Source organism: Solanum verrucosum, unplaced genomic scaffold (genome assembly GCF_900185275.1).
Source record: "Solanum verrucosum unplaced genomic scaffold, falcon-dt-bn FXZP01000238.1, whole genome shotgun sequence".
Classification (NCBI taxonomy): Eukaryota; Viridiplantae; Streptophyta; class Magnoliopsida; order Solanales; family Solanaceae; genus Solanum; species Solanum verrucosum.
Window position 1 is genome coordinate 2,667,986 of NW_026020630.1, and position 27,757 is coordinate 2,695,742.

Genomic DNA, 27,757 nt, shown 5'->3' on the forward strand with positions numbered 1-27,757 from the left:
CGTGATTCTCAATCTACTTTATTGAATATTCGGGAACACCGTTGGGTGCAACTGTTTAGATTAATTTAGTTGGATAATAATCATGATCTCCACGAGGTAGTGGTAAGGTCTGCGTACACTCTATCCTCCCAAACCTCACTTGGTGGGATTTCATTGGGTATGTTGTTGATAATAATCATGTCTTTTTATGTTTGGATCCCCATTTGAAGGTCACTTGAATAATAGTAGTTGTTGTTTGATATTGGCAGGGAAATATTTTACTAAAACTCCTTGGAGAGTCCTTTAGGCATGGATAATTCGCGTGCAAACCTGCTGGAGGAAGCGGTTGGCATTAGCAAAGGTGGGCGAGTGGTGGTGGTGGAGGATTGTGTTGAGACAAGCGGTGCCTTCGTGCTCCATCATTTCCTTAAGCGCTCTCTCTATCCTGACACTTCTGATGTTGTCATTTTCATCGCCTTTGCCCACCCTTTCTCTCACTATGAACGCATCCTTCGAAAGATGGTCAGCTCTCCCTCACTCCATTTATTGTATGACAAAATACTTACCTACCCCCCTGGCGTTCACCAAGTACTGGCTTTTATATAGAATTATCCTGTTAATCAATATGTATTCTCACCTCTATTTATCAATTAGGTATAGTAAGTTAACATACTTTGCTGCATCGGAAGAGTTTGGATAGCCATTTTTCATATCTATCTATCAACAGTTGTGTGCAATTAAAATAAAAAAGTAAGCAAAATTTGAACTTCTAATTGACTAGGATTGGATTCAAATTTTCTTGACATCTAGCATCATCCTTTACACAATAGGATAAATGTTCTTGACTTTTCAGAAGTTTTTCTTATTTTTGTCAGTCATTTTAATGGAATATTTTAGTTCTGCATACTTTTAAAGCCTCACAATCCCTTTTTCGTTATTTCCTAAACAGGGTTGCAACTTAACTGTGCATAGGAAGACTCACAGATTCGTATTTCTTGACATGCTGACATTGGAGTGCCCAGGTTAAGATGTCAAGCAGAAAGTTTTGTTAGCTATTTTCTTGTAATGTTGATTTACCCAAGCTTTAGTAGAGTCTGTTTGTGTACTTTGTGAGAATTTAACGTCCCATCAAGGAGATTAGAAGACATAATGAGCAGTCTCTTTGCTTATTTTATGTGAATTTTGACACCATTAATGAGGAGATAAAAAGACCTAATTACTTAGAAAAAAAATCAAAAGTTTAAAGGACCTATATTCAAGTGAAATAGGAATTTATAGCTCTTACGATGTTTTGGTGCTGCTTGTCCATTTTGAGAGCTGTTTATCAATTGTCTTCTGTTTACCTATGTAGAAAACTTGATTCTTAGGAACTTTTGGGAACCGATGCATCTCTATCGAATAAAGAGACAAAAAATAGTTCTAAAATTCACCCAGAAGGGTTCCACTATGAATTGGAAGTGTTACATGCATACTGCACTGCCTTTTTGTGTTTAAACAATACTCCCTCCGTCCAATTTAAGTGTCTTAGTTTGACTGAACACGGAATTTAAGAAGTAAAGGAAGACTTTAGAATCTTGTGGTCCTTAAATTAAAGATGTGTGTAGTCATTTAATTGTTGTGCTTAAACTTGCCATGTAATAATTGGAATTGAAAAAGTTACTAAATATAGAAAGAGATGCTCTTTTTGGGACAAACCAAAAATGAAAGTATAAGACACTTAAATTGTCCGGGACAGAGGGAGTACTTCTTTATGAGAGTGATTTTTAATTCTACCGATCTGTCTTAACATTACTTGATCCTCTTAGTTGTTTGCGCTCAATTCATGATTAGACAGAAATGGAAAGGAAACAAGACAAGATGGATTGCTTGCATTGTATGGGGAAATTGAGAAAGCGGTAGAGATATATTCTTCACTTGAAGGTAGTAGAACCATTACTATTATGATTGATGACATCTCCCTTATTGAAGTGGCGGCTAATGGTTTATCAAATCACGTGTTGGATTTTCTACACTACTGCTACACTCTGAAAGCAAAATATGTGAGCAATTTTATCCACTATTACTCTGCATCTAATTCAAACAATAGTTTGAGCTACGATCAATAGTTTCTTTTGGTAATTAGGAAAAAGTCAATAGCATGGGCTACGATCTTAATAATTTCTGTATCCAGGGCTGTTCCTTTGTTACTCTTAATCACGAGGATATCTATTCCAGTGCAAATACGCTGCCGTTAATCTTGCAACCGGAGTACCTCGCTGATGTGATAATCAAGGCAGAACCTTTGGCAACTGGTTTAGCAAGTGACGTGCATGGACAGGTATAATTTTAATACTACCTTTTATCCTTTCCCCTATATACATTAGTCGTACTGATACTGTGTCACCTTCTCTCCTCGACTAAAGGAAGGAAAAATCTAGAAGACTATCTCCTTTGTCTTTCAGCCTCGAACCTTTATTCATCTTTTTTCTAACTTTTGTTCGGTCTCTCTTTTTCCCTTTTATAATCCACAAACCTCATTTACCCAAAAAGAAAGAATTTTTAAAAAAAATCCAGTGGTCACACTCTTAGCGAATATGAGATGGGATTTGCTTGTGTTCTGAAAACTGATCGTCCTTACCGAATAACCTGATTGGTCAGTTGTGTGACCCTAAGGGTCCGTTTATGAACTTCAATTGTTGAAGAGCTAAAAGAAAGTCGAGAAATTGTAATAGCCTTCTCTCTTTTACGTAGAATTAGTGCAGTATCTGTGGCGGCTTTTAGCTGAAAACAGTATTCTTGTGATTGCTTGCAATCAAATGACTCGTTGGGATAACATGCACTTGGTGTTTTAGTCCATCTTGTTAATTCATTTCTCTCCTTTTGTTTCTCTTTTTCCCCTGCAGTTGACCGTTTTAAATAAAGGAAGTGTTTGTGACTTGGGAGACTCAAGTTCTAAGGTTCGCAATTTTCACTTTAGAGTCAAGGAAAACATCGTAGACTACTTCTATCCTGGGACTCAGACTTGAATAGATTCCATGTTCATTGCATTTGAACATTGGCCAGCATATTATAGACCGAAGGGTGCAGTGATTGCATCCCAAAGCATTGGCAGAAAAACAAAGATAACCAAAGAGTGAGGAGCAAACGATATTCATCTTTGATCTCTGTCGTCCTGACATGGTAATCTTTACTTGAAAGGCATAGAAACCAAATTTTACCTTCATTTTCGCCCTTGTTGGCTCTGTATGTTGTAGATGCCAGAATTTCTCTGAGTTTTATTGTTATGGAAATCCAGTTGCTTTCTGTTACCTTGGAATGCCTCTTTTCATACTTGTGCTGTGTTTCACATACTATGAAGTGCACCTTATCATGGTGTACAATCAACGGGACTTTCACTTTTTTTTCGAAGTTCAAACAATACACTGGATTTACGTTAATTTGATTATAGCATGAAAAACTACAGTGACGTGACCCGAGTGGTTAATATTTTTATTGTGCTTGTGGATTAGAAGACCCAGTAATTATTAGTTGATTCTCTTTTTCCCAACAACTAGATAATAGCTCTTTATCAACTGCTCTTAACTCAAGATTAGTAGGAAAGGAACACATACAATTTAAGTTGCTGTCAAACATATACACACACCAAACGAAAAATTAAGTCCGTCTTCTATGAGCTCTCTTCTTTGGCCTTCTTTTTCTGTGGGGAATAATGCCTTGGAAAAATTCCACAAACCATTTTGGCTTACCAGCTTTAAACATGAGGTTCCACGCAATAGTTCCAACAACAAGTCCAAAACTGTAGCCCATGACTACTGATTCCCATGTAAATCCACTAAAAAAATATGTCTCGTCCTCTTCTTCTTCCTCCAATGGTTGAGGAATATGCAATGGATCACCCGTTCCACATTGCTTTGATAAAGGAGGACCACATAAATCAAGGTTGCCACCATATGAGTCATTTTCAAATGTGTTGAACTGTGAACCTTGAGGAATGCGTCCAGCTAGGTGATTTTGAGAGAGGTTTAAGAATGCCAGAAAGGTTAGCCTTGTCAATTGTTGCGGAATCTTTCCAGTGAGTTGATTCCAAGAGAGATCTAACGCTTCAAGCATATTCAATCGTCCTAGTTCCATTGGAATATCACCTCTGAGATTGTTATGAGATAAATTGAGTAGCCAAAGTGAGCTGAGATCCTTTAGTGTTTTCGGAATCACACCTTCAAAATGATTGCTTGAGAGATCTATGGCTGTCATAATTGTAGTGATTCTTTCTAGCTCTATATCGTTTCCTTTGATCACCAACCTCACTGAATCATCGTACATAACAAAAAATGAGTCTGATGTTTTCATATATTCGATCTCACCTTTGTCACTGTCATCTATTTTGATCATTCCTTTGAAGTTTTGAAAAACTTCTGCAGGCAGTGAGCCACTGAACTCATTATGAGAGAGATCTAAAATCCGCAACCTGGGAAACCCAAACCTCAGCCTAGTACTTATAGGTCCATGGAACTTGTTCGACTTTAATATAAGGACTTGCAGCTCTTGAAGAGTTCCTAGCCAAGCTGGAAATGAGTCATTTACAGCGTTGTTCCCGATATCAAGAACTTCTAAACCAACACAGTTGAGTAATGACACAGGGACATGTCCTTCAAAATGATTACCATTCAAGATAATGGTCATCAATTGATTACCATCACCATTCAGGATACTGGTAGTCGATGAAGTGTGTTGACTACATAACGGTGGAAGACTCCCAGTGAAATTGTTCCTTCTTAAGTCCAACACCGTTAGCTGAGTCATGTTACCCAAGCAACTTGGAATCGAGTTACTGAAGTAGTTGTGTGATAAATCCAGAAGGCTAATGATGCTCATGTTACAAATGGATAAAGGTAGTGGACCCTGAAGGAAGTTAAATTTAAGATCAAGAGACACTAGACTATAGAAATGAGATAGATCTATGTGACCATTGAGTGAATTATATGAAAGGTTTAGGTGAAACAACGAGTCCCACCTCATCCCGCTAAACCAGTTAGGGATTTGACCACGAATCTTATTGTTAGAAAGATTTATGACCCGAAGTGTCTTTAAATTTTTTAGAAACTGTGGAAAATCCTTCAGTTCACAAGATGATAACCGCAAAATTTCTAGTCTAGGAAAAGTGATTTGTGTTCCCTCATCAACGGTGATATTGTTTGATGAAAGGTCAAGGTTTACAAGGTTTGTGAGATTTTGAAGTGATCGAAGAACAGGACTACTGAGTTGATTATAACTCAAATCTAAACGCCCTACTGCTCGATTCACTTTGAGCTCATCAGATAGTCCATTGAATAGATTATGATGGAGCTCCAACATATATAAAGAAGGGAGGCTAAACACCCAAGATGGTATTGTTCCATTTAGCAAGTTGTGAGAAAAATCCAGGTCAACTAGCTTTTGAAGCATGCTGACATTGCTTGGCAATGGACCAGACAAGGAATTACTCGACAAGTCTAAGTTTTCAAGACGTGTCAATGTTAAAATCGAAGAGGGAAATGGACCGATGAAGTTGTTATAAGAAAGATACAATGTAACTAGCTCTTGGAGGTTAGAGAAAACATCGGGAATTTTACCTCCAAGTGAGTTAAACGAAAGATCTAGACGGGTGAGATGTTTCAATTTTGAGACTGTTGAAGGAATATGGCCAGTAAAATGATTGGAACCAAAATCCAACTCTCTAATTTGTGTGATGTTGCCAATGGAATCAGGAATGAGACCAGATAAGTTATTGTAAGCAAGGTTTAGCGTCTGAAGACGATGAAGTTGGAAGAGGCTGCTGTTAGGATGAATAGTTCCGCTAAGATTTGCATTACTAAGGTCTAGGCCAATAACATAACCAGTTAACATGTCACAAGTGATCCAGCCCCAAGTGCAGCAATCCGTACTCTCATTCCAAGACGATGCTTTTGGGAGAGAAGTACTATAATGTCTAGAGTACTTGTCGGACATTTGAAAGTGTTGCTTGAACTGAAGCAAAGATAAAGCTTCACTGGGAGAGCAAAGATGCTGCACAAAGGATGAAGAAAAGCTTTGACTTAGGAAGACAAAACAGAGAAGTGAATAAAAGAAAACTAGACGTCCCATTGTTTATTTTTAGCAGATAACAAAATGTTCTTACAAAATCAATCATAATCCACAGTATATATAGAGTTAAAGGGCTGACTTTCTCCACACTCTGATTAGGGGCGGAGACATAGAGGTGCAAGGGGTTCAATTAAATCTCCCTCGTTGAAAAATTATACTACGTAAATAGAGCGATAATTTTTGTTTGAGTTGTTTACAGCTAATTGAACTCTCTGCTATTATTGTCCCATCAACATCTCTTTTGTTGACTTCCAACTTATCAGCCATATTTTTCTAGTTTTCCCACAAGAATGTTCAAAAAGAGAAACTTTGATTGACTAAGTCAAATGACATGATGTGTCGAGTTGTATGAATGCAATAAATTTTTAGTGCAATTTTTTCATGGAATCTATACGATCATAATAAGTCCAGATGTGTTGTGCTGCTTTAAGTTGATAATAGAGTGTAGAATTTTGAAGTCATTGAACCAATTAGTGGTCCATGGATGAGATAGTAACAAGAGGGGACACTTTAATCAAGTGAAACCAAGTTGGACAAATGCAATAAATTTTTTGTGCAACTTTTCCGTGGAATCCATACAATCATAAAAGGTCAAGAAGTGTCAAGTTGCTTGAGTAAATGTATAGGAAGGTGTCCATCTAATATGTTTTAATCATCAGAAATGCTTTACTTGAACAACCATTGATGCTAAATTAACACATACAATTAAGTTGTTATCAAACATATACAAACAACAAACAGAAAATTAAAAAGCAAAAACAGTAATAGAAAAGTTCAATCTTCAATTATGTCCTTTGTCTTGGCCTTCTCTTCTTTGACCTTCTCATTTTCTTGGGGAAAATGCCTTCAAAAAATTCGACAAACCATTTTGGTTTACGATATTTAAAAATGAAGCCCCACACAACAGTTCCAACAACGAGTCCAAAACTGTAGCCTATGACTACTGATTCCCACGTAAATCCACTAAAAAGATATGAATCGCCTTCATCTTCTTCGGAGTCCAATGGTTGAGGAACATGTGATGAATCACTCGTTCCACATTGCTTTGATAAAGGATGACCACATAGATCAAGGTTGCAACCATACGATTCATTTTCAAATGTGTGAATTGTGGACCGTGAGGAATTGGTCCAACGAGATGATTTTGAGAGAGGTTTAAGACTGCTAGAAAGTTCATTCTTGTCAATTCCCTTGGAATCTTTCCAGTGAGCCGATTCCAGGAGAGATCTAATGCTTCAAGCATATTCAATTGTCCCAGTTCCATTGGAATATGACCTATGAGATTGTTACGGGATAAATTGAGTAGCCAAAGTGAGCTGAGATCCTTTAGTGATTTCGGAATGACACCTTCAAAATGGTTGCTTGAGAGATCTATGGTTGTCATAATTGTGCTGATTCTTTCTAGCTCAGTATTGTGCCCTTTGATTACCAACCTCACTGAATTCTCATACGATGTGTAAGAGAAATTCTCATATGGTTCCATGTACTTGAAGGAAACGAACCGATGAAACTGTTACTATAAAGATCTAAATAACGTAGCTCTTGGAGGTTAGAAAAAACATCTGGAATTTCTCTTGAAAAGGAATTGGACTCAAGAACTAAATGTGTGAGGTGCTTCAATTTAGAGATTGTGGAAGGAATATGGCCAGTGAAATGATTACCCCAAAACCGCAACTTCCTAATTTGTGTTAGGTTGCCAATGGAATCAGGAATGACACCAGAGAATTGACATCCATAGAGGTTCAAGATATTCAAGGAACTGAAGATCATTCCAACTCAAATAGAGCGTTTCCAAGCTGTTTGGAAGAAGAAAAAAGCTCTCCGTGAGAACACCTCGCAGATTAGTATTATGAAGATCCAGGTGCCTTAAGGAAGAAGAAATATTGGAAGGTATCGGAGATGAGATGTTGACATAAGAGAGAGAAAGTAGCTCCAGATTTGTGAAGTTGTGAAGCATTGTTTCAAATGTTCTCTCATCAAGTTGTAAATCATAACTATAAGAAAGATCAAGTGAAACCAAATTGGAAAGGTATGAGATTTCTGTTGGGATTTTCCCATCAAAGTAGGAATCGGTAAGTGTTTACTACATCCCTACTCTGTTCAAATAGGGCGAAACGTCGCGGTGACTCAAAAAATAATCAATTGATTCAATTTTAAAAGAATTTTAAAGGAGTCGTCACCTAATTTTAGGAAAACTAGGAAACCAATTAATTAATCTACGAAACCAAGATATTCTAGGTAAGGGGTTCAAGTTATTCCGAAGGAAAGGGGTTAGGCATCCTTCGAAATCCACAAATGTGGGTCCCGACTGAATTCATTTTTTTCAAATTGAGGATGAGAATAAAATAATGTACAAATATGATAAACATGCAATATACACAAGTAATATGATAAAACAATAATATAGGAATCGGCCTAAATTTGCCTATCGTCAATAATATACAATATAAATAGGAGTATAATTCGAACATAATTCGAATAACTTCAATAGGAAGCACCTTCGGGTACCTGTAAAGACACTTAGTAAAAGTGTTAGTTATAAATAAATATGAATAAAAATAAATGAATCAAAAATTAATTTAAAAATAAAAATCCGTCTTATTAACATGGGAGGCCTTAGAAATCAACAGTAATTTCTTCATCGGCCATTTTGAACAAACAAAATATATGAAATTAAACTAAATTTCCGTCTTTTACGATGTAAAGGCCTCCAAAATCGACGGAGAGATTTTCTCATTGACCAATTAACTTAACACTTTTTAAAATACAAAATCCAATAAAAAAACTAAGAGAAACAAAATCAAATAAAAAAAGATAACATAAAGTAGAAACAATGACCAAACATTAACAATATAACTCACTCAGAATTCTTATAAAAATAAAAATGTGTGACATCCATTCTAACCAAATTAACAGTAGCCAAACATAAATAAAAATGAAATAACAATAAATAAATAAACTAATGAGACAGGTAGTGAGCATACATAGTGAAATATTACGGAGAAGATGAACTTTCAATAGAAAATACTACAACCTCATAAACAAAGTCAAACCCACCCAACAAGCATATAACAAATTTAGAAACTAAAATACCAAATAATAATAGTAAAAATTTTAGGAATATACAAAAAAATATATGATATACATTATTTATATAAATCAGTGTTGCAAATACTTAACAACAAGTGATACATCACAACATTTAATACATAACTATGTTATATAACACATAACAAAGTTATGTGTCATATACATAACTATGAATATGATACAAACTGTTTTTGTTATATAATGTTAGTATTTATGTATCAATAGTAATTTTTGATAGTGTCTACAGATACATAACCTTATTTCAACTACATAACCTTCTATTAGTTGAATAAGGTTGGGTGTATGTATCAGTAGTAAAAGATAACGAAATTTGTAATAATTGTGTATCTAATACATAACTATAAACATGATACATACTAATTGTGTTTCAATAAATTAGGGTTATGTATCAAAACTAATATTTGAAAATGATATTGTACATGATAAAATTGTAATGTATCATAAAGGTGAGACGAACAAAATATACATTAATTTAAAAATTAAATTCAACGAGATACATTAAAAGATCTGCTGAAAGTAACAAAAAAAAATCAACAATTTGATTTGCTAAAAGCAATAAAAAATAAAAAATGATGAAGAAATTCTTCTACACTTTCTCCTTTGCTCTGTATCAACTCTTGTAGTCACCATGGATTTTGACCCAAAACATTATCGGAGCCACCAACCACTCTTGATAAAATTGTAATGTATCATAATGTTGAAACAAATGCATTATACATTAATTTAAGAAACAGAAAGAAAAATAAAATCATTAAGAAAACTGAACTCATATGTATCAGAAAAAAGATGAACAACAAAAAAAATCTGAAAAAAGTCAACAATCTATTGAAAGCCAAAAAAAAGAGATGAAGAAATCCTTCTACACTTTGTCTTTTGCTCTGTATCAACTCCCGTAGCCTTTTTTCACTTTCAACAATGACGTCACCCATGAATTTCGATCCAAAGCCCTTACCGGTGCCACCAACAATTGGACTTTTTCTCCTTTTTTTGGGTGTTTTTTTCACAATCAATTTTAAAGTTGAAGATGCATCCTTCTTCGACTAAATTTGTAGATGAAAAACTAAAGAAATATAAAAAACGATTGACACCGGATGAAGTGGAAAGAAAAAAAAATGGATGAAGAAGAAGATGAAGAACCACCTCTTCAATAACTTGCAATTGGTAAATAAGAGAAAAGATTTGAAATTCAAAAATAGAGTGATGGAGATAATTGGTGATATCATTGAGTGATTTTAGGTGTGGAAAAAGGACAAAAAATCTTTGGGTGATAGTATAGAGTGATGTATCCAAAAAAATGAGAGAAATTATGGAAAAGAGGGATTTTTGTAATTTTTTAGAATGGTAGGGAGTAATAAAAAATATGATAAAAAAGGATGTGTAGTTAGGTAATTTTTCCATAATAATAATCTTTACAGCTTAGGATATCACAAAATCAATTTTAAATGTAAAACAATCGCAACCCAATGTGCATATATAATTCAATATAAACAATATACTACTACTAATAATAATAATAATAACAACAATAATAATAATAATAAATAATAATAATAATAATAATAATAATAATAATAATAATAAAAAAAAGCAAATGCATGATAATATGGTAAAATAAATCAACAACTTAAAGAAAATCACACCAACCAACACTCTTTCATTTAATTAACAATTAAAAATCATCACTGTGTCATTTTAAGAAATTCAGAGAAAACAAACTATTATTAATTAATAATAAATTTAGTATTAGTCACAAATAAACAAACTAATCAAGAATATTAGCCACAGATAAACAAACTAATTAAGAATAGCTAATCACAATAGTCAAAATAAACTAAACAAAATAATGGATGCAAACGTCATTCATGAACACTAAAACAGTAAACACAGACCTTAATAAAAAGAAACAAAGTAATAAAAGAGATAAAAGTTACCGATCCCGGAGTTTGAAACTTCTGATTGTTGTTTACCGAAGCCGGAGCCGCTCCTTTGAGGTGGTGCTTGTTGTTGTTGACCCGTTTGGAGTGAAATTTGGTGGTTTTGGTTGGAGTTAGCCGGAAAAAAGGGAATCGTTTGGTCGTCCGTTTCCTGGTGGGGTTCCGGTGGATTGGATGGGTTGGTAATGGGGTTTGTGGTTGTTTGGTTGCCGGAAAAACGGAAAAAGGGAGGGGTTTTTGGAGTGGCGGTTCCAGCGGTTGGTTTGGGGTCTGGCAGAGAAGGAAAATGGAGTGGGTTTTAGGTGAAGATCTGGTGGTCTTTTCTTTAAGGATGAACAGTGAAGGAAAGAGAATGAAGGTTTTGGGTCGGGGTTTTGTATTGCCGGAGCTTCGCCGGATTCCGGGGTGGTGGTGACCGGAAACCCCTTTTGTGAATAAAAATATGAAAAGTTTATAATCCCATTCTAAAAAATAAATTCACCACCCCCTATTTTTTAACCTAACCAAAACCTATATAGGAAATAATTGTTAAATGGGCTCAATTTTTGGGTTTCTGATTGTGGCCCAAAATTATCGATCAAGTAAAATATCTGTATTTGAATGAATTTTTAGATTATGCAAAATATCAATATTAACAAATGTAACAAATAAAATGAATTAAAATAAATATAATGAATGTACTAATGACATTTAAAAATGTAATTTTAAAATTAACTGATAAAAAACCCTACATTTTGATAAATAAAGATAGTTATCGATAAACTTATTTAAAATTATAAAAAAATATTTTGAACCATTAGATAAATAAAACTTAAAAGTTACGAATTTTAAAAATGTTAGGCCAAAATTGGGTGTTAACAGTAAGGTTGAGATGCCTCAAATTCCTCAGTTGGCCAATGTTGTGTGGGATTGAAGAATGATTGAAGTTATTGTTATCAAGGTTTAGTGCCTGGAGATGATGGAGCTGGAAGAGGCTACTATTGGGATGAAAAGTTCCAAAAAGCTGACTGCAACTAAGGTCCAAGGCGATAACATGACCGGTTAACCTGTCACAAGTGACTCCATCCCAAATGCAGCAATCCTTACTCTCATTCCAAGACTTTGTTCTTGGGTAATCATAATGCCGGGATTCATAATCCTTACTCTCATTCCAAGACTTTGTTCTTGGGTAAGGATTAAGCACCTAAAAAAACCCTCAAATGCAGTTACCAGCGGATCAAAATATTTTGACTAACAATGTAACTTAAAAGGAATCCTTATAAATTTAATACTATTTTGAAAAATGAATAAAATATATTCATAATTTATCTATTCTTTTCATTTCAAAAGATAAAACAATTCAAATGCTTCAATGTCAAATTAATTTTACTCTTGATTCTGTTCATCCGAGTTAAGACGTTGAACTAAATGGTTAGCCCAATATCTATAGTATAACAATAATATATGTAGGATGTAATAAGATGGAGAAGAGATAATATTGACTTGGGCGTGATAATGAAGTAAAATGACCAAAAAATGGACATTGACACTTTTCAATAGCTAAATGCTAAAATAACACATACAATTATATACAAACAGTAAAAGGAAATGCTTTCAATCTTCCATTATGTCCTTCGTCTCTGAGCTCTCTTCTTTGGCCTTCTTCTTTTGCGAGGCATGAGTCCATCAAAAAATTCCACAAACCATTTTGGCTTACGATATTTAAACATGAGACTCCACATGACAGTTCCAACAACGAGTCCAAAACTGTAGCCTATGACTACTGATTCCCACGTAAATCCACTAAAAAAATATGACTCATCTTCTTCTTCTTCTTCTTCCTCCAAAGGTTGAGGAATATGTGATGGATCACTCGTTCCACATTTCTTTGATAAAGGAGGACCACATAAATCAAGGTTGCCACCATATGAGTCATTTTCAAATGTGTTGAATTGTGAACCTTGAGGAATGCGTCCAACAAGGAGATTTTGGGAGAGGTTTAAGAATGACAGAAAGTTCATTCTTGTGAATTCCTGTGGAATCTTTCCAGTGAGCCGATTCCAAGAGAGATCTAACTCTTCAAGCATATTCAATTTCACCAGTTCCATTGGAATACCTCCTTTGAGATTGTTATGAGATAAATTGAGTAGCCAAAGTGAGCTGAGATCCTTTAGTGTTTTTGGAATGACACCTTCAAAATGGTTGCTTGAGAGATCTATGGTTGTCATAATTGTGCTGATTCTTTGTAGCTCAATATCCTGCCCTTTGATTACCAAACTCACGGAATCCTCATATGATGTGTCAGATGACATCATATATGGTTTCATGTATTTGATCTCTCCTGCGTCTTCACCATCTAATTTAATCATTGCCTTGAAGTTTCCAAAATCTTTTGCAGGAAGTGAGCCACTGAATTCGTTACAAGAAAGATCAAAAATTCGCAACTTGGGAAAGCAAAACGTAGTTTGACAAGCACTTATAGGTCCATGGAACTTGTTGGACTTTAATATAAGAATCTGTAGCACTTGAAGAGTTCCTAGCCAAGCTGGAAACGTCTCATTTATAGCGTTGTTCCCCACATCAAGGACTTCCAGACCATTACACTTGAGCAATGACACAGGGATAGGTCCTTCAAATCGATTACCATTCAAGACAATGGTTCTCAATGAAGTGCTCTGCGCACATAATGGAGGAAGACTCCCTGTGAAATTGTTCCTTCTTAAGTCCAACACCATTAGATTAGCCATGCGTCCCAAGCAACTTGGAATCGAGTTACTGAAGTTGTTGCGTGATAAATCTAGAACTTCAAGCTTGTTCATGTTACAAATGGATGAAGGTAGTGGACCTTGAAGGAAGTTAAATTTAAGATCAAGATAACGTAGGTTATAATAATGAAATTGTTGTAGGTGGCCTGTTAATGAATTATGTGAAATGTTTAGGTACCACAAGTTGTCCCACCTCATGCGGTTAAACCAGTTAGGGATTTGACCACGAATCTTATTGTTAGAAATATCCAAGACCTTAAATGTCTTTACATTTCTCAAGAAGTGTGGAAAATCCTTAAGTTCACAAGATGATAACTGCAAAATTTCTAGACTAGGAAAAGTGATTGTTATTCCCGCATCACTGGTGATGTTATTTGATGAAAGGTCAAGGCTATAAAGGTATGTGAGATTCACAAGTGATTGAGGAAAAGAACCGCTGAGTTGATTATGGCTTAAATCCAGGTATTCTAATGTTGGGTTTGTTTTGAGCTCATCAGCTAGTCCACTAAATCGATTATGGTGGAGCGACAATGAAGGTAGCAAAGGGAGGCTAAAAACCCACGATGGTATGGTACCATTCAGTGAGTTGTAAGAAAAATCCAGTTGGGTTAGGTTTTGAAGATTGCTTGGATTATTAGGAAGTGGGCCAGATAGGGAATTACTCGACAAGTCTAAGTATTGAAGATGTGTCAAGTTTAAAATTGTAGAAGGAAACGAACCGATGATGCTGTTATTAGAAAGATCAAAATAACGTAGCTCTTGAAGGTTAGAGAAAACATCAGGAATTTCACCTGAAAAGGAGTTTGATGAAAGATCAAAATAACGTAGCTCTTGAAGGTTAGAGAAAACGTCAGGAATTTCACCTGAAAAGAAGTTAGATTTAAGATCTAAACTTGTGAGATGCTTCAATTTAGAGATTGTTGAAGGAATAAGGCCAGTGAAATGATTACTGGATAAAACCAACTCCCTAATTTGTGTTAGGTTGGCAACGGAATTAGGAATGGAACCAGAGAATTGACAATCATGGAGGTACAAGATATTCAAAGAACTCAAGGTGCCAATTGAATCAGGCAGCTCACCGGAGATGCCTGTGTGTGCAATATCCAACTCCAACAGAGTGTTGCTCGGGTGGAACTTTGGTAAGACTCGTTTGAGAAGATCATTGTAACTCAAATAGAGCCTTTCCAATTTTGGCAGAAGGAAGAAGATCTCTGTGAGAACACCTCGCAGATTAGTATCTTCAAGATCCAGGTACCTTAAGGAGGAAGAAGAAATATTCACAGGTATCGAAGATTTGATGTTGACAAAAGGGAGAGAAAGTACCTTCAGATTTGTGAAGTTGTGAAACATTGCTTGAAATGTTTTCTGATCAAGATGGAAACCACAGTTGTAACAAGAAAGATCAAGTGTTACCAAATTGGAAAGGTATGAGATTTCTGTTGGGATTTTTCCATGAAAGAAAGAATTAGAAAGGTTGAGATGCTTCAAATTCTTCAAGCGGCCAATGTTATGAGGGATTGAAGAATCATTGAAGTCATTATAAGCAAGGTTTAGTGTGTGAAGATGATGAAGTTGGAAGAGGCTGCTGTTGGGATGAATACTTCCACAAAGTGTGCTCTCACTAAGGTCCAGGCCAATAACGTACCCGGTTAACATGTCACAAGTCACCCCATCCCAAGTGCAGCAATCCCTACTCTCATTCCAAGACATTGTGTCGGATATTTCAAAGGGTTGCTTAAACTGAAGCAAAGCAGAAGCTTCACTGGGAGCGCAAAGATGATGAACAAAGGAAGAAGAAAAACATCCACTTATTAACAACACAAAACAGAGAAATGAATAAAAGAAAAAGATATACTCCATCTTTCTTTTATGTATTATCCAGCAAATAACAGAATGTTGTTACAAAATCAATCATCATAATCCATCTATATTTATATATTAGTTAATGAGTAAGTTAGTTAGTTCCATCAATATTAATGTTGAAGATTGCACCATGTGTAACACACCAAAAAGATTTTTTTCTATGTAACTTCAAACAAATTTCCATGATAGTGATGGATTTACGCGTATCCTCTGCCGTTTTCCATCTTGTTCTCCATGAGACTTGTCAAATGATAGAGAAGAAGAAGTCAAACTAGGGAGATTCCAATCCAAACACTGATCATTCAATGGTCCCGCAAGAAAGTAGAAATGTGAACTTGAGAACCATGTGTAACACATAACAAAAAATGGTACTATCTTATAGTTGTTCACAACAACTAAAGGATACTAACTCCAGTTACGGAAAACTAGGAAACCAATTTAAAGGTATTTGGAAAACCTTCATTTCAAATTGGAGTAGGGTAAGGATTAAGCACATAAAAAAAATCCTCAAATGCAGTTACCCGTGGATCAAAATATTTTGACTTACAATGTAACTTAAAAGGAGTCCTTGTAAATTTTTAATACTATTTTGAAAAATGAATAAAATTTATTCATCGCTTATCTATTCTTTTTATTTCAAAAGATAAAACAATTCAAATGCTTGAATGTCAAATTAATTTTACTCTTGATTCTGTTCATCCGAGTTAATACCTTGAACTAAATGGTTTGCCAATATATATAGTATAACAATAATATATATAGGATGTAATAAGATGGAGAAGAGATACTATTGACTTGGGCCTGCCAGCCCAAATCTTGCTGCCTATGCAAATTTTCAGCCCAATCCCTTGATAATGAAGTAAAATGACCAAAAAATGGACATTGACACTTTTCAATTGCAAGCAAGTGCAATTCGCGCTTTCTTCTTCACCTTCCTTGGTTTTCCATGTTGAAGAAAGAGAACTAGCTAATAGTTATTCCAAATTTTGAGTTTTCGATTTTTCTTGTCTTCGCCTTATTAGGAGTACATTGTGGTTTCTCTAATCATTGTTGGTGTTGTTAGAACAGCTTTCTCAATAGTATTACATTTTTGGAAGGTTAAGTTGTTCCTTTCCTTCTTAAATATTTGACATAATTGTATTTGTTTAGGTGGATCATTCTGCTAATTACTCAGTATCAGTTGGAAATAAAATGAAACAGAGAAAAAAACATTACTGCTACATACAATTATATTGCTATATATCAAGCCTTAGACTTGCATAAGTTGGAAGCACAATTATAAGAAGTAAATCAAGGAAGAAGATGTCTTACAAAGGATCATAAATATGGACCTCAACAGAACCTCCATAATTGTCTTGAATATCCCGTTGAATCTGCTTGGCGGAACTCTCAACAGATTCTGCACACCACATTATATCAATAAGAGCAAGTGTGGTTATATCTGCAAAATCTCGAGGGATTGAATTCAATTTATTGCAACCTTCAAGAAATAGTCGTTCAAGGCGTGGAAAGTGATCACTACTGGCTCTCCAATACCGAATACTTAAATGTTTCAGTAACAAGAATTTCAAATGAGGGAACCCTTCGTCAACTACTTCCCACTCCTCGCCTATGCAGGCACTAAATTTCAGCTTAAGTGACTCGAGTTTGGGAAGTTTACTAACAATTTTCAGATCCTTCCATTTCAAACAAGTCTCCAAAAGAGTCAAATTCTTAAGGTTTTGTGGGAAAGCATCTGGAGGAGGAAGGAGCAAAGGTGACACTAGCACTTTTCGTTGAAACCTCAGAGGATAACTAAGAAAAAATTCCAATAACTCGAGCTGATCTAAGTAGCGAAAATCATAAAGGTCCTTGCATCAATGAAAGTCTTCTTGGACGCCAAGTATTTGCAACTTCTTTAAATTGGGACATTGTCTAAAGAAGGATACAGTAAAAGACCTAGGATTCCATCCAGACAGACAATGCAAATTTCTTAGAACCAGACTTTTAGGCTCATGATTCTGCAAGTAATTCCACATCAAATGGAGGTGCCTCAATTGTGGCATTGTCAAAATTTCTGATGGTAATATGAAAGGATATTGTTGGCCATCAGGAGCTGAGTGATTAAGTATAAAAATTTGCAGAAAAAATAAGCTTGATATTGATGGAGGAATGTTTATTATTGATGAGGAAACCAATTCTTCTGATCCTAGACACGCAAACACGATACGAGGATAAAGAGTCAAAGCTAGGTATCTCAAGTGAATTGAACAGAGTATTTCACTAGAAAGAAATCACAGCTAATTGAAGCAAGATCTAGTACTCTTACTAGCTTGAAAGGCAACTCCGGCATGAAGTATCGGAATCTGACAAACATGGTGATAATAAAATGAGCCTGACTGTTATGACACCTAGCTAATTCTTCCTTATTATGGATACTGATCCGACCTCGACTCTTAGAGGAACACTGCATGGATTGCACACAAGGATTTTGATCACTCTTTTCTCTGATAACATTCAAAAAATTCATGTTTAGAGCTTCCCTCAAGCAGAGTTCACGGATCACATCGTGCATTCCACAACTCTTGATTTTTCCATTAAACCTTGAATGATGGATGCAAATTAAACTTCTATCTCTAAGATCTTTCAAGCATTTTTCTGCCACTTCTTCTACGCTTTTCATTTCATCTAACTTCAAAAATCCCTCTGTTGCCCATAATTCCAGAAGTCTATCCACAACAATCAGTTCATCTTCTGGGAAGATTGCATTGCAAAATATAGAAAGCATGATTTTAGGTGATGAGGCAAGTAATGGTAACTCAATGCCAACACACTCATGCACTGGACATTGAGATCTGTGTTTACCGTTGAACTTACATTCTCGGCAACACTTTGCCACTCACTCAATGCTTTGCCTATTTTGGAGAGAAGTCCCCCGATCAGAACAATTGCTAGAGGCAATCCTCCGCATTTCAATGCAATTTGCTTCCCAAGATGTTCAAATTCAGAGGGAAAAGAGTCTTTCGCAAAGACTTTTTCGTACAATAAACTCCAATCTTCGTCAAAATTCATGAGGCGCATGTGAGAAGGAGACTTACCAGTTACCTGAGCCAGCATATTCAGCCACTTCCACATTCCGAGTAGTCAGTGTTAGCATGATAGACAACTAAATGATTGTATATATTAATGTAATTATATAGTGATATAAATTAGCATGATCATATACATTTGTTGTAGAATCATATGAATAAATATTGTGATAGAATAGCTGATTTGGAGGGATAGCAAGGCAGATTTAGAGGGATTCAATGGCAGATTTGTATAGATAGAATAGCTGATCTTTAGGGATAGGAATGGCGGATCTTTAGGGATGTGTAATCTTTATTTTCTCTATATAATGGAAAGACTCTCACTTTGAGAGGCATTCAGCTGAAAATTGTCATGGTATTAGAGCCTTCTCTTGGCTGTCTTGTTTCATAGAGTCATCTGTGGTTCCTTTTAATTTTTTTTTGAAAATCTTGGTTTTTGGCTACCTCCTAGGAATTTTGTTCTTGGTCATTCTAGTTGCTTTCTTGAGTCTTTGTAGTTTTATAGCTATTCAAAAGCATGAATTCACATCACTTTGAATCCTTCAGTGTTCGTTTCACTGGAAAAAAATATTCTTCTTGGGAGTTTCAATTTCAGTTGTTTGTCACCGGCAAAGAACTATGGGGCCATATAGATGGAAGCGATCCTGCTCCTACTGATGCAACAAAGCTAGGTGAATGGAAGATTAAAGATGCTCGGGTGATGACATGGATTCTAGGGTCAATTGACCCTCTTATTGTTCTTAATCTCAGGCCGTACAAGACAACTAAGGCCATGTGGGATTACTTACAAAAGGTTTACAACCAAGATAATAGTGCAAGACGCTTTCAGTTGGAGTATGAAATTGCTAATTACTCTCAAGGAGGTCTTTCTGTTCAGGATTATTTTTCTGGATTTCAAAACTTATGGGCTGAATTTACAGATATTGTCTATGCCAAAATACCTACTGAATCCCTATCAGTGATTCAGGCAGTTCATGAGCAAAGCAAGCGAGACCAATTTTTGATGAAATTACGCTCCGACTTTGAGAGTGTTCGCTCTAACTTGATGAATCGTGACCCGTCTCCCTCTTTGGATGTTTGCTTTAGGGAATTACTTCGTGAAGAGCAACGTCTTGTCACACAAAATGCTTTTAAGAAAGAAAATGTTATCACTGTTGCATTTGCTGCTCAAGGTAAAGGAAAGGGCAGGGATATGAGTAGAACTCAATGCTACAGTTGCAAGGAATATGGTCATATTGCTAGCAATTGTAGCAAGAAGTTCTGTAATTATTGTAAACAACAAGGACACATTATCAAAGAGTGTCCCACGCGCCCTCAAAATCGTAGGATCAATGCTTTTCAAGCTAGGATAAATGGTTCCACCGATGATAGCTCATCTTCAGGACAAGTTCTTACTCCTGAAATGGTACAACAAATGATCGTGTCAGCCTTTTCAGCATTGGGATTACAAGGTAATGATGTTACATCTAATTTTTGGATTGTTGATTCAGGCGCTTCCAATCATATGACCAACTCAACGAGCATCCTAAAAAATGTTCGTAAGTATCAAGGTCCATCACAAATACAGATTGCCAATGGTAGTAATTTACCCATTACCAAGGTTGGGGACATTACTCCAACTTTCAAGAATGTTTTTGTTTCACCAAAGCTCTCAACTAGTCTTATTTCAGTTGGACAATTGGTAGATAACAATTGTGATGTGAATTTTTCTCGTAATGGTTGTCTTGTGCAGGATCAGGTGTCGGGGACGATAATCGCCAAGGGGCCTAAAGTTGGACGATTGTTTCCTATACATTTTTCCATTCCTCCTGTTCTATCTTTTGCTTGTACTTCTACTGCTAGTAAAACTGAGGTTTGGCATAAGCGTCTAGGACATCCAAATTCTGTTGTGTTGTCTCATTTATCAAATTCTGGTTTATTGGGAAATAAAAATATATTTTCAGTTGCTTCCATTGATTGTTCTACTTGTAAATTAGGCAAAAGTAAAACTCTTCCTTTTCCTAATTTTGGTAGTCGTGCTACAAAGTGTTTTGATGTCATTCATAGTGATGTTTGGGGCATTTCACCAATTATTTCTCATGCTCATTTCAAATATTTTGTGACATTCATAGATGATTATAGTCGGTTTACATGGGTGTATTTTCTTCGATCCAAATCTGAGGTATTTTCCATGTTCAAGACATTTTTGGCTTACATTGAGACTCAATTTTCTACATGCATCAAATTATTAAGATCTGATTCTGGTGGAGAATATATGTCTTATGAATTCAAAAAATTCTTGCTTGACAAAGGGATTGTCTCACAACACTCTTGCCCATATACACCACAACAAAATGGAGTTGCTGAACGAAAAAATCGGCATCTTTTAGATGTCACTCGTACTTTATTGATTGAGTCATCTGTACCATCTAAATATTGGGTGGAAGCTTTGTCTACTACTGTCTATTTAATTAATAGATTGCCATCTAAAGTGCTAAATCTTGAGTCTCCATATTTTCGTCTTTATCACCAAAATCCTAACTATAGTGATTTTCATACATTTGGTTGTGTTTATTTTGTGCATTTGCCTCCTTCGCAACGCAATAAACTTTTTGTACAATCTACTAAATGTGCTTTGATGGGTTATAGTACTTCACAAAAAGGTTTTATTTGTTATGATCCATGTTCTCACAAAATTCGTATTTCTAGAAATGTTGTTTTCTTTGAGAATCAGTATTTCTTTCCTACGATTGTAGATTCATCTTTTGTTTCTCCTTTTCTTCCTACTTTTGAGGATTTATCATCTTCTTTTAAGAGGTTCAAACCTGGATTTGTGTATGAACGACGTCGGCCAACTTTACCCTATCCCGACACTGATCCGCCGCCTGAAACTGCACCACAACTAGAATCTGAGAATTCTTCAAGATCTGGTCCTCTTGAGCCTACTCGGCGATCTACAAGAGTATCTCGTACTCCCAATTGGTATGGATTTTCCTCTACTTTATCCAACATATCTGTTCCATCTTGTTACTCACAAGCTTCCAAGCATGAATGTTGGCAGAAAGCAATGGAGGAAGAACTTTTGGCTCTTAAAGAAAATGACACATGGGACATTGTTTCATGTCCTTCAAATGTCCGCCCTATTGGATGTAAGTGGGTTTATTCAATCAAACTTCATTCTGATGGAACTCTTGATCGGTACAAAGCTCGATTGGTTGTTCTTGGTAACAGACAAGAGTATGGGGTGGACTATGAGGAGACTTTTGCACCCGTAGCCAAAATGACTACGGTACGAACTATTATTGCCATTGCTGCTTCACAAAACTGGTCTCTTTATCAAATGGATGTCAAAAATGCTTTTCTCCATGGTGATCTTAAATAAGATATTTATATGAAACCTCCACCTGGTTTGTTCTCATCGCCTACATGTATGCAAGTTGAAACGGTCTTTGTATGGATTAAAACAAGCTCCAAGAACTTGGTTTGATAAGTTCCGGTCTACTTTGCTACAATTTTCTTTTGAGCAGAGCAAATATGACTCATCTTTGTTTCTTCGGAAAACATCTACAGGTTGTGTTCTTCTTTTAGTGTATGTAGATGACATTATTATCACAGGAACTGATTCTTCACTAATCACTTGCCTCCAACAGCAACTTAAAGATTCTTTTCATATGAAAGATCTTGGTACTCTTACTTATTTTTTGGGTTTGGAAGTTCATAATGTTGCTTCAGGTGTATTTCTAAACCAACACAAATATACTCAGGATCTAATTTCTTTGGCTGGTCTTCAAGTTTCCTCCTCCGTAGATACTCCACTAGAAATGAATGTCAAGTATCGTCATGAGGAAGGCGATCTTCTTCCTAATCCAACTATATTTCGACAATTAGTTGGGAGTCTAAATTACCTTACTATTACTCGGCCTGATATCTCTTTTGCAGTTCAACAAGTTAGTCAATTTATGCAAGCTCCCCATCATCTCCACTTGGTGGCTGTTCGTCGCATCATTCGGTACCTTCTAGGAACATCTACTCGTGGATTGTTCTTTCCAAGTGGTTCTCCTATTCATCTTAATGCTTTTAGTGATTCTGATTGGGTGGGATGTCCTGATACTCGCCGTTCAGTCTCTGGTTGGTGCATGTTTCTTGGAGAGTCATTGATATCTTGCAAGAGTAAAAAGCAAGATCGTGTGTCAAAATCTTCAACAGAGGCTGAATATCGATCCATGTCTACAACTTGCTCCGAGGTTGTATGGCTTCGTGGATTACTTGTTGAGATTGGATTTCCCCAATCTCATCCTACTCTTCTCCACGCTGACAATACAAGTGCTATTCAGATTGCTACTAATCCAGTTTTTCATGAGAGTGTTTTATTTGGAAAATATATTTTTGACTGGTTTTAAGAGTCGCCACTTAATTTTTAAGAAAAATCAAGAAAACTGTTGTTTTCAAAAGACTAAAATAGTAAATCTATTGAAAACTATTAAGGGGGTTCGGGGTTCTTATTAGCATTTCGGGAAGGGGTTTAAAGCACCCGAAATGCTCGCTAATACGCGGTTATCCGGCAATTAATTATTTGGCTAAAATAATTTAACTTAGCTTGAATTGGAAAATTGAGTTGTTTTATAGTTAAGATCATTTTAAGGGAGAAAAAGAAAAATATTGAAATATTATCTAAGCGAAATATTTTGTAAAACTTATTTATTTGTTCATTTATTTGTTGAGTCAAGTAAAGAATGAATAGTTTAGTTTAAGCGGTTAATTCAGAATGGGTATCCTTTGGGGCATTGATTAGGAAACCTTGAAATTAAATAAGCACATAAAAACACGTTATAGCAAATAAATAGATACGGAAAGAAGATTTGGGCCCAAGTCTGGATTTTCTGTCTGCCTGGGCCAGTTTTTGGGCCCATTTTCATATTGGGCCTTCGGCCCATTTGAGTCACCTGCACCTGTCCTATACTAACGTTAAAGAAATATTTCTCTTTGGGCCTTAGGCACAATTTTTCACCTGTCCTAAATTCTAACAAAATAATAAACATAATGACTAAATAGACTTATGCCCAATAATAACAAAATACAATTTTTTGTATAAAGAGTGGGCCTTTATCCCAATCTTTTCAATTCTCCTCTAATTTCGCATTTTTCCAACTTCGGAACCTGTTCGTCATTTTAATGGATGATTGACTCGGAAAGGGAAATTGAGCCTTTATGGCTCTCCCGAAATGCAAGGGAGGAAGATAAGAGTTCATGGCGAACTCGGGCGGCTTTCACATACAAAGACAAATAAAATCATATTAGCATGGGACGAGAAAATTCTAACACATTTTTCTAAAAATAAAAATAAAAATGAACAACATTAAGGCGACTAACAACTCAATACGACAAAATCATAATAAGATATTAAGGACTAATCTAATAATCTCAATGACTTTGCCCACTACTCGTTACTAGCTACAATGAGGAGAATGGGTAAAAGTTGTTTTAATAAACATTCATGAACACTACTAACCTTTTAAAGATCAAACTATGCAATACGTGTCACTTAAACAAAGAAACTAAGACAAAAGTATAAACTAGACATTGTAGGCACATAATTATGAGCAAGTTCCATTTTTTTTTTTTTTTTAGGCCTTTGCCAATTTTCAGCTTTATGCATATTCCCACATTGACATATATTAAATAAACTATTATGAAGGTAGACAATAAATAAAGCTATAGGCAATTGTCCTCGGAATTAAAGAATTGACCGGTCACATAATGAAAGATTAATCACCAAAAGAGGTCATGCTCTAAATAACCTTAAAGATTACACTCTAGCAAAATTTGAATTCGGAAGATGAAACAAGAAAATTCAAATTTTATGCCGACTCAGCTTGCAAATATAAGCATTCTTCACTCAAATTTGAAATAGCAAGAAGACCAAACTCGACTTCGGTGGCAAAAATCGAAGCGAAACTAGACTAAAAATATGAATCGAAACAGGAAAGACGAATAGGTCAATAAGAATTAAACTAAATATGAGGCTAAAAAAAAGAAGAACCACTACAGACTAGAGGCGAAATGCAACATAACATCCAATCTTGTAATGGTAAAATCACGGCCAGATTGTAATTAAAGAGAAAGGCTCTAAATATACTGCTACAACAGACCACAAATATACATTCCAAATCATTCAAATAGGCAGCAACATAACATACTTCATTGGAATCTAGAGAGTAAGCATTTATCGATCGTAATCCAAAAGGTGTAATAGAAACTCATTTGAGGAGCAATATGCTAAGCTAACTCAAATACAAACAATACAATAGTGCACGAAACTCCTATGCTACAACATATTTAGACTAGCATGGAAGAAACAGGACAAAGTATCCTATAATGAACAGGAGAAACATTCGGACCACAACACGACCAATACAAAAAATAATGTAGATCAAAATCTTTAGGCCTAGGTGAGAGCTAGTCTATATAATCTTGAAAGTAAGCATAAGAACAATGACTTTTAGGCATATCAGACTCAAAGGAGAAACACGAAAATCACATTAACAAAGGGGAGGGTCAACGTCATGACAATACACATGAACAAGCAACAATACAAGTGAAACAACCACAAACCTGAGAAGGATACAAACAGGGGAAACAAACCAAAACGAGCATTAAGCTATCCTAGAGTCAAAACACACATTATTCATTTAAAAAATAAATAAAAAATAAGACAAAGATTAAAGTCGTAGCTTAGATTCGAACACATCCTATAAAAGTATCTCGAGGCCCGTAATATTCGCAACTCACGCCTGAACTTCTATTGGAAACTAAACAAAAAAAAAAAAAAAGATTAGAGTTATTTACCTCTCGATGGGCAGCGAGCGGGGACGGGACGAGCAAGAGGCGATGAGCTTCCACCACCACAAATGATGACTCCAATGAACTCACGCAAACAGAAAAGAAACAAGCAAAATTTGACCAAAACACTGGAACTATTGTCTCTTTTCTTTCGAAATGTATTTTTCAGTATGTATTTGAAAATTTTCTGCTCAAACTCTCTCTGTAATTTTCACTCCAAAAATTTCACCAAAAAATCCCCCCCTCCCAGTGAACAACAAAACGAAATATATAGAGGGGAGGATGGGATTCAGAAAATAGGGGGGAAAACGGATGAAAAATCCGGATAGAAAGGGGACCCAATCCAAAATTCAAAATTTTTCACCATTAAGGCCAAGCACCTTTTCTTGCAATTTTCTCCCCATTCCGAAAGAGAAAAGGGGAGGAAACGCGTGCCTCTTTCTCTACTGTTGCAACTGTACGAGTTGTCGAAGAATCAGAGGAAAACGACGAGAAACTGTAGCATACAATTGTACGCGTAGCTGGCATCGCTGGGTCGGGTCGCTGGACTGCTGGACGCGATTCTCTGGGCTGCTGGCTCGTTTCTGGTTACAGCGTGAAGAAGACCAAAATGTATATGGATCATTTGGCGTTGCTGTTGTATGTTTTGTTGATTGCATTGCTATTGTAATGTTGGAATTAATAGAAGGGTTGGGTTTGAGTCGCTGGGCTGCTGTAATGTCATATGGGAGAATGTTTATTGAATTATTAATGGGGGAATATTGTGTGTTGGGCTGAGAGAATGAGAGGTGTGTTGGGCTGATTGTGTGGGTTGTAATGGTGGGCTGAAAATGTAATAAAAAATAAAGGCTCCTTGGTGATTATTTAATTAAGCTAGAGGTAAGGTTAGAGAATGGTTAAAATTGCAATGTCAAGAAAGGGCTAAATGGATTACGATTATAACCATCTAGAGTTAAAAACTTAGCCAAATTGAGATAATTGGTGAATTCGATCAAAAGCTAAATAAGATGGATTTATAAAAATTAATTAATGAGCTTCTTAATCTTAACGAAATGAAACATTATTTTAGATATAAACTAATAACTCAAAAATATAAGTATTAACTAGCTAAACCAATTAACCGACTAAAAGTTAAAATCTTTCGAAATGAATTTTGAATACTTATAAAATATACTAATTATATACATAATTATCTAAAACACACACACACACATATATATATATATATATATATATTATTTAAAAATTATAAGAAAAGTGACCAAAATTATTTAATATAACTTGCAAACTATATATTTTTTGAAATTTTATAAAACTAATTACTTTAAATCGTTTAAAATTGAAGGAGCTCGATGATTAATGTATATTGTGGAGGTCCAAAATTGAATGTCAACAACTGTCCCTCATTTTACTTGGATTGATGAAAGAAATCCGAGGAGAATGAAATTGACTAATCCAATTTTGATTGACCACATCTCCATCTTTGGGAAAAGGGAATTGGTACGGACTTTCGGAATTATGGCCGAACCCCGTAAAATAGGTTTCCTACATATCTCAGGTTATATGAGAATTCAGGCCACCTGCAGTTCGATATGCTTGATTTGACGCACGATTTTAAAAGAAATTCATAAGTCATCTCGATATCGGATTATGAAGAGATCGGAATGCTCAGGAATAAGATTTAAGAGCGAATGTTGGAATACAACCGAGTTTTCAATACTGATCCCGCCTACATATCCCTCAACTTAGGGAATCATGCTGCTTGTAGTTCGACTCTATCGGTTGAAAAGGAAATCTATTATGCTAGATCACCTTTGGTTTTAGAAAAGCGACAAAGTAAGTCGAGTATGAAAAGGAGGCTTGCAACCTCTTAACCATGAATGTGGTGCACTTCACACCCATAATTAAGAACTTGCACAGACATAATTTCCAAAGCTCTTGGTGCATTGTCACTAAGATTGGAAAGTTGCTTCCGGTAGAGACCAAAAATTTCCGGATGCGAAACTGAAACCGACAAACCTAAGAAACACCCACATGCCTTCTGATAGGGGTGTGGTTTGATTGTGGTGGAAGTCGATCCTCTGCTCGCGTCCTGAGAGTTTGACACTTCTCTTTGGACTATGTCCCAGTTCGCTGCTAA

The 27,757-nt window shown here is 35.7% G+C and overlaps 2 protein-coding genes across 2 annotated transcripts in view; one reads left to right on the forward strand and one right to left on the reverse strand.

The window, feature by feature from the left end:
- The first annotated feature begins 237 nt into the window (after nt 1-237).
- LOC125811415 (elongator complex protein 6) lies at nt 238-3,283 on the forward strand. The gene is made up of 5 exons (XM_049490892.1): nt 238-501; nt 929-1,001; nt 1,810-2,018; nt 2,150-2,296; nt 2,862-3,283. Exons 1-5 carry the CDS (start codon nt 289-291, stop codon nt 2,982-2,984), a joined length of 765 nt encoding a protein of 254 aa, XP_049346849.1. The 5' UTR covers nt 238-288; the 3' UTR covers nt 2,985-3,283.
- Nucleotides 3,284-3,582: 299 nt separating this feature from the next.
- LOC125811895 (receptor-like protein 7) overlaps nt 3,583-27,757 on the reverse strand; it is a 108,426-nt gene continuing 84,251 nt past the window's right edge. Inside the window, exon 3 of the mRNA XM_049491443.1 lies at nt 3,583-4,172. Within this exon, the coding sequence (XP_049347400.1) occupies nt 3,613-4,172 (560 nt within the window). The 3' untranslated portion in view covers nt 3,583-3,612. The remainder of the gene's footprint in view (nt 4,173-27,757) is intronic.

Coding starts and splice junctions, on each gene's coding strand:
- LOC125811415 (XM_049490892.1), top strand. CDS start 289: ATGGATAATTCGCGTGCAAACCTGCTGGAGGAAGCGGTTGGCATTAGC. Junction 2,019..2,149: donor ACACTCTGAAAGCAAAATAT/GTGAGCAATTTT, acceptor TTCTGTATCCAG/GGCTGTTCCTTTGTTACTCT. Junction 2,297..2,861: donor CAAGTGACGTGCATGGACAG/GTATAATTTTAA, acceptor TTTCCCCTGCAG/TTGACCGTTTTAAATAAAGG.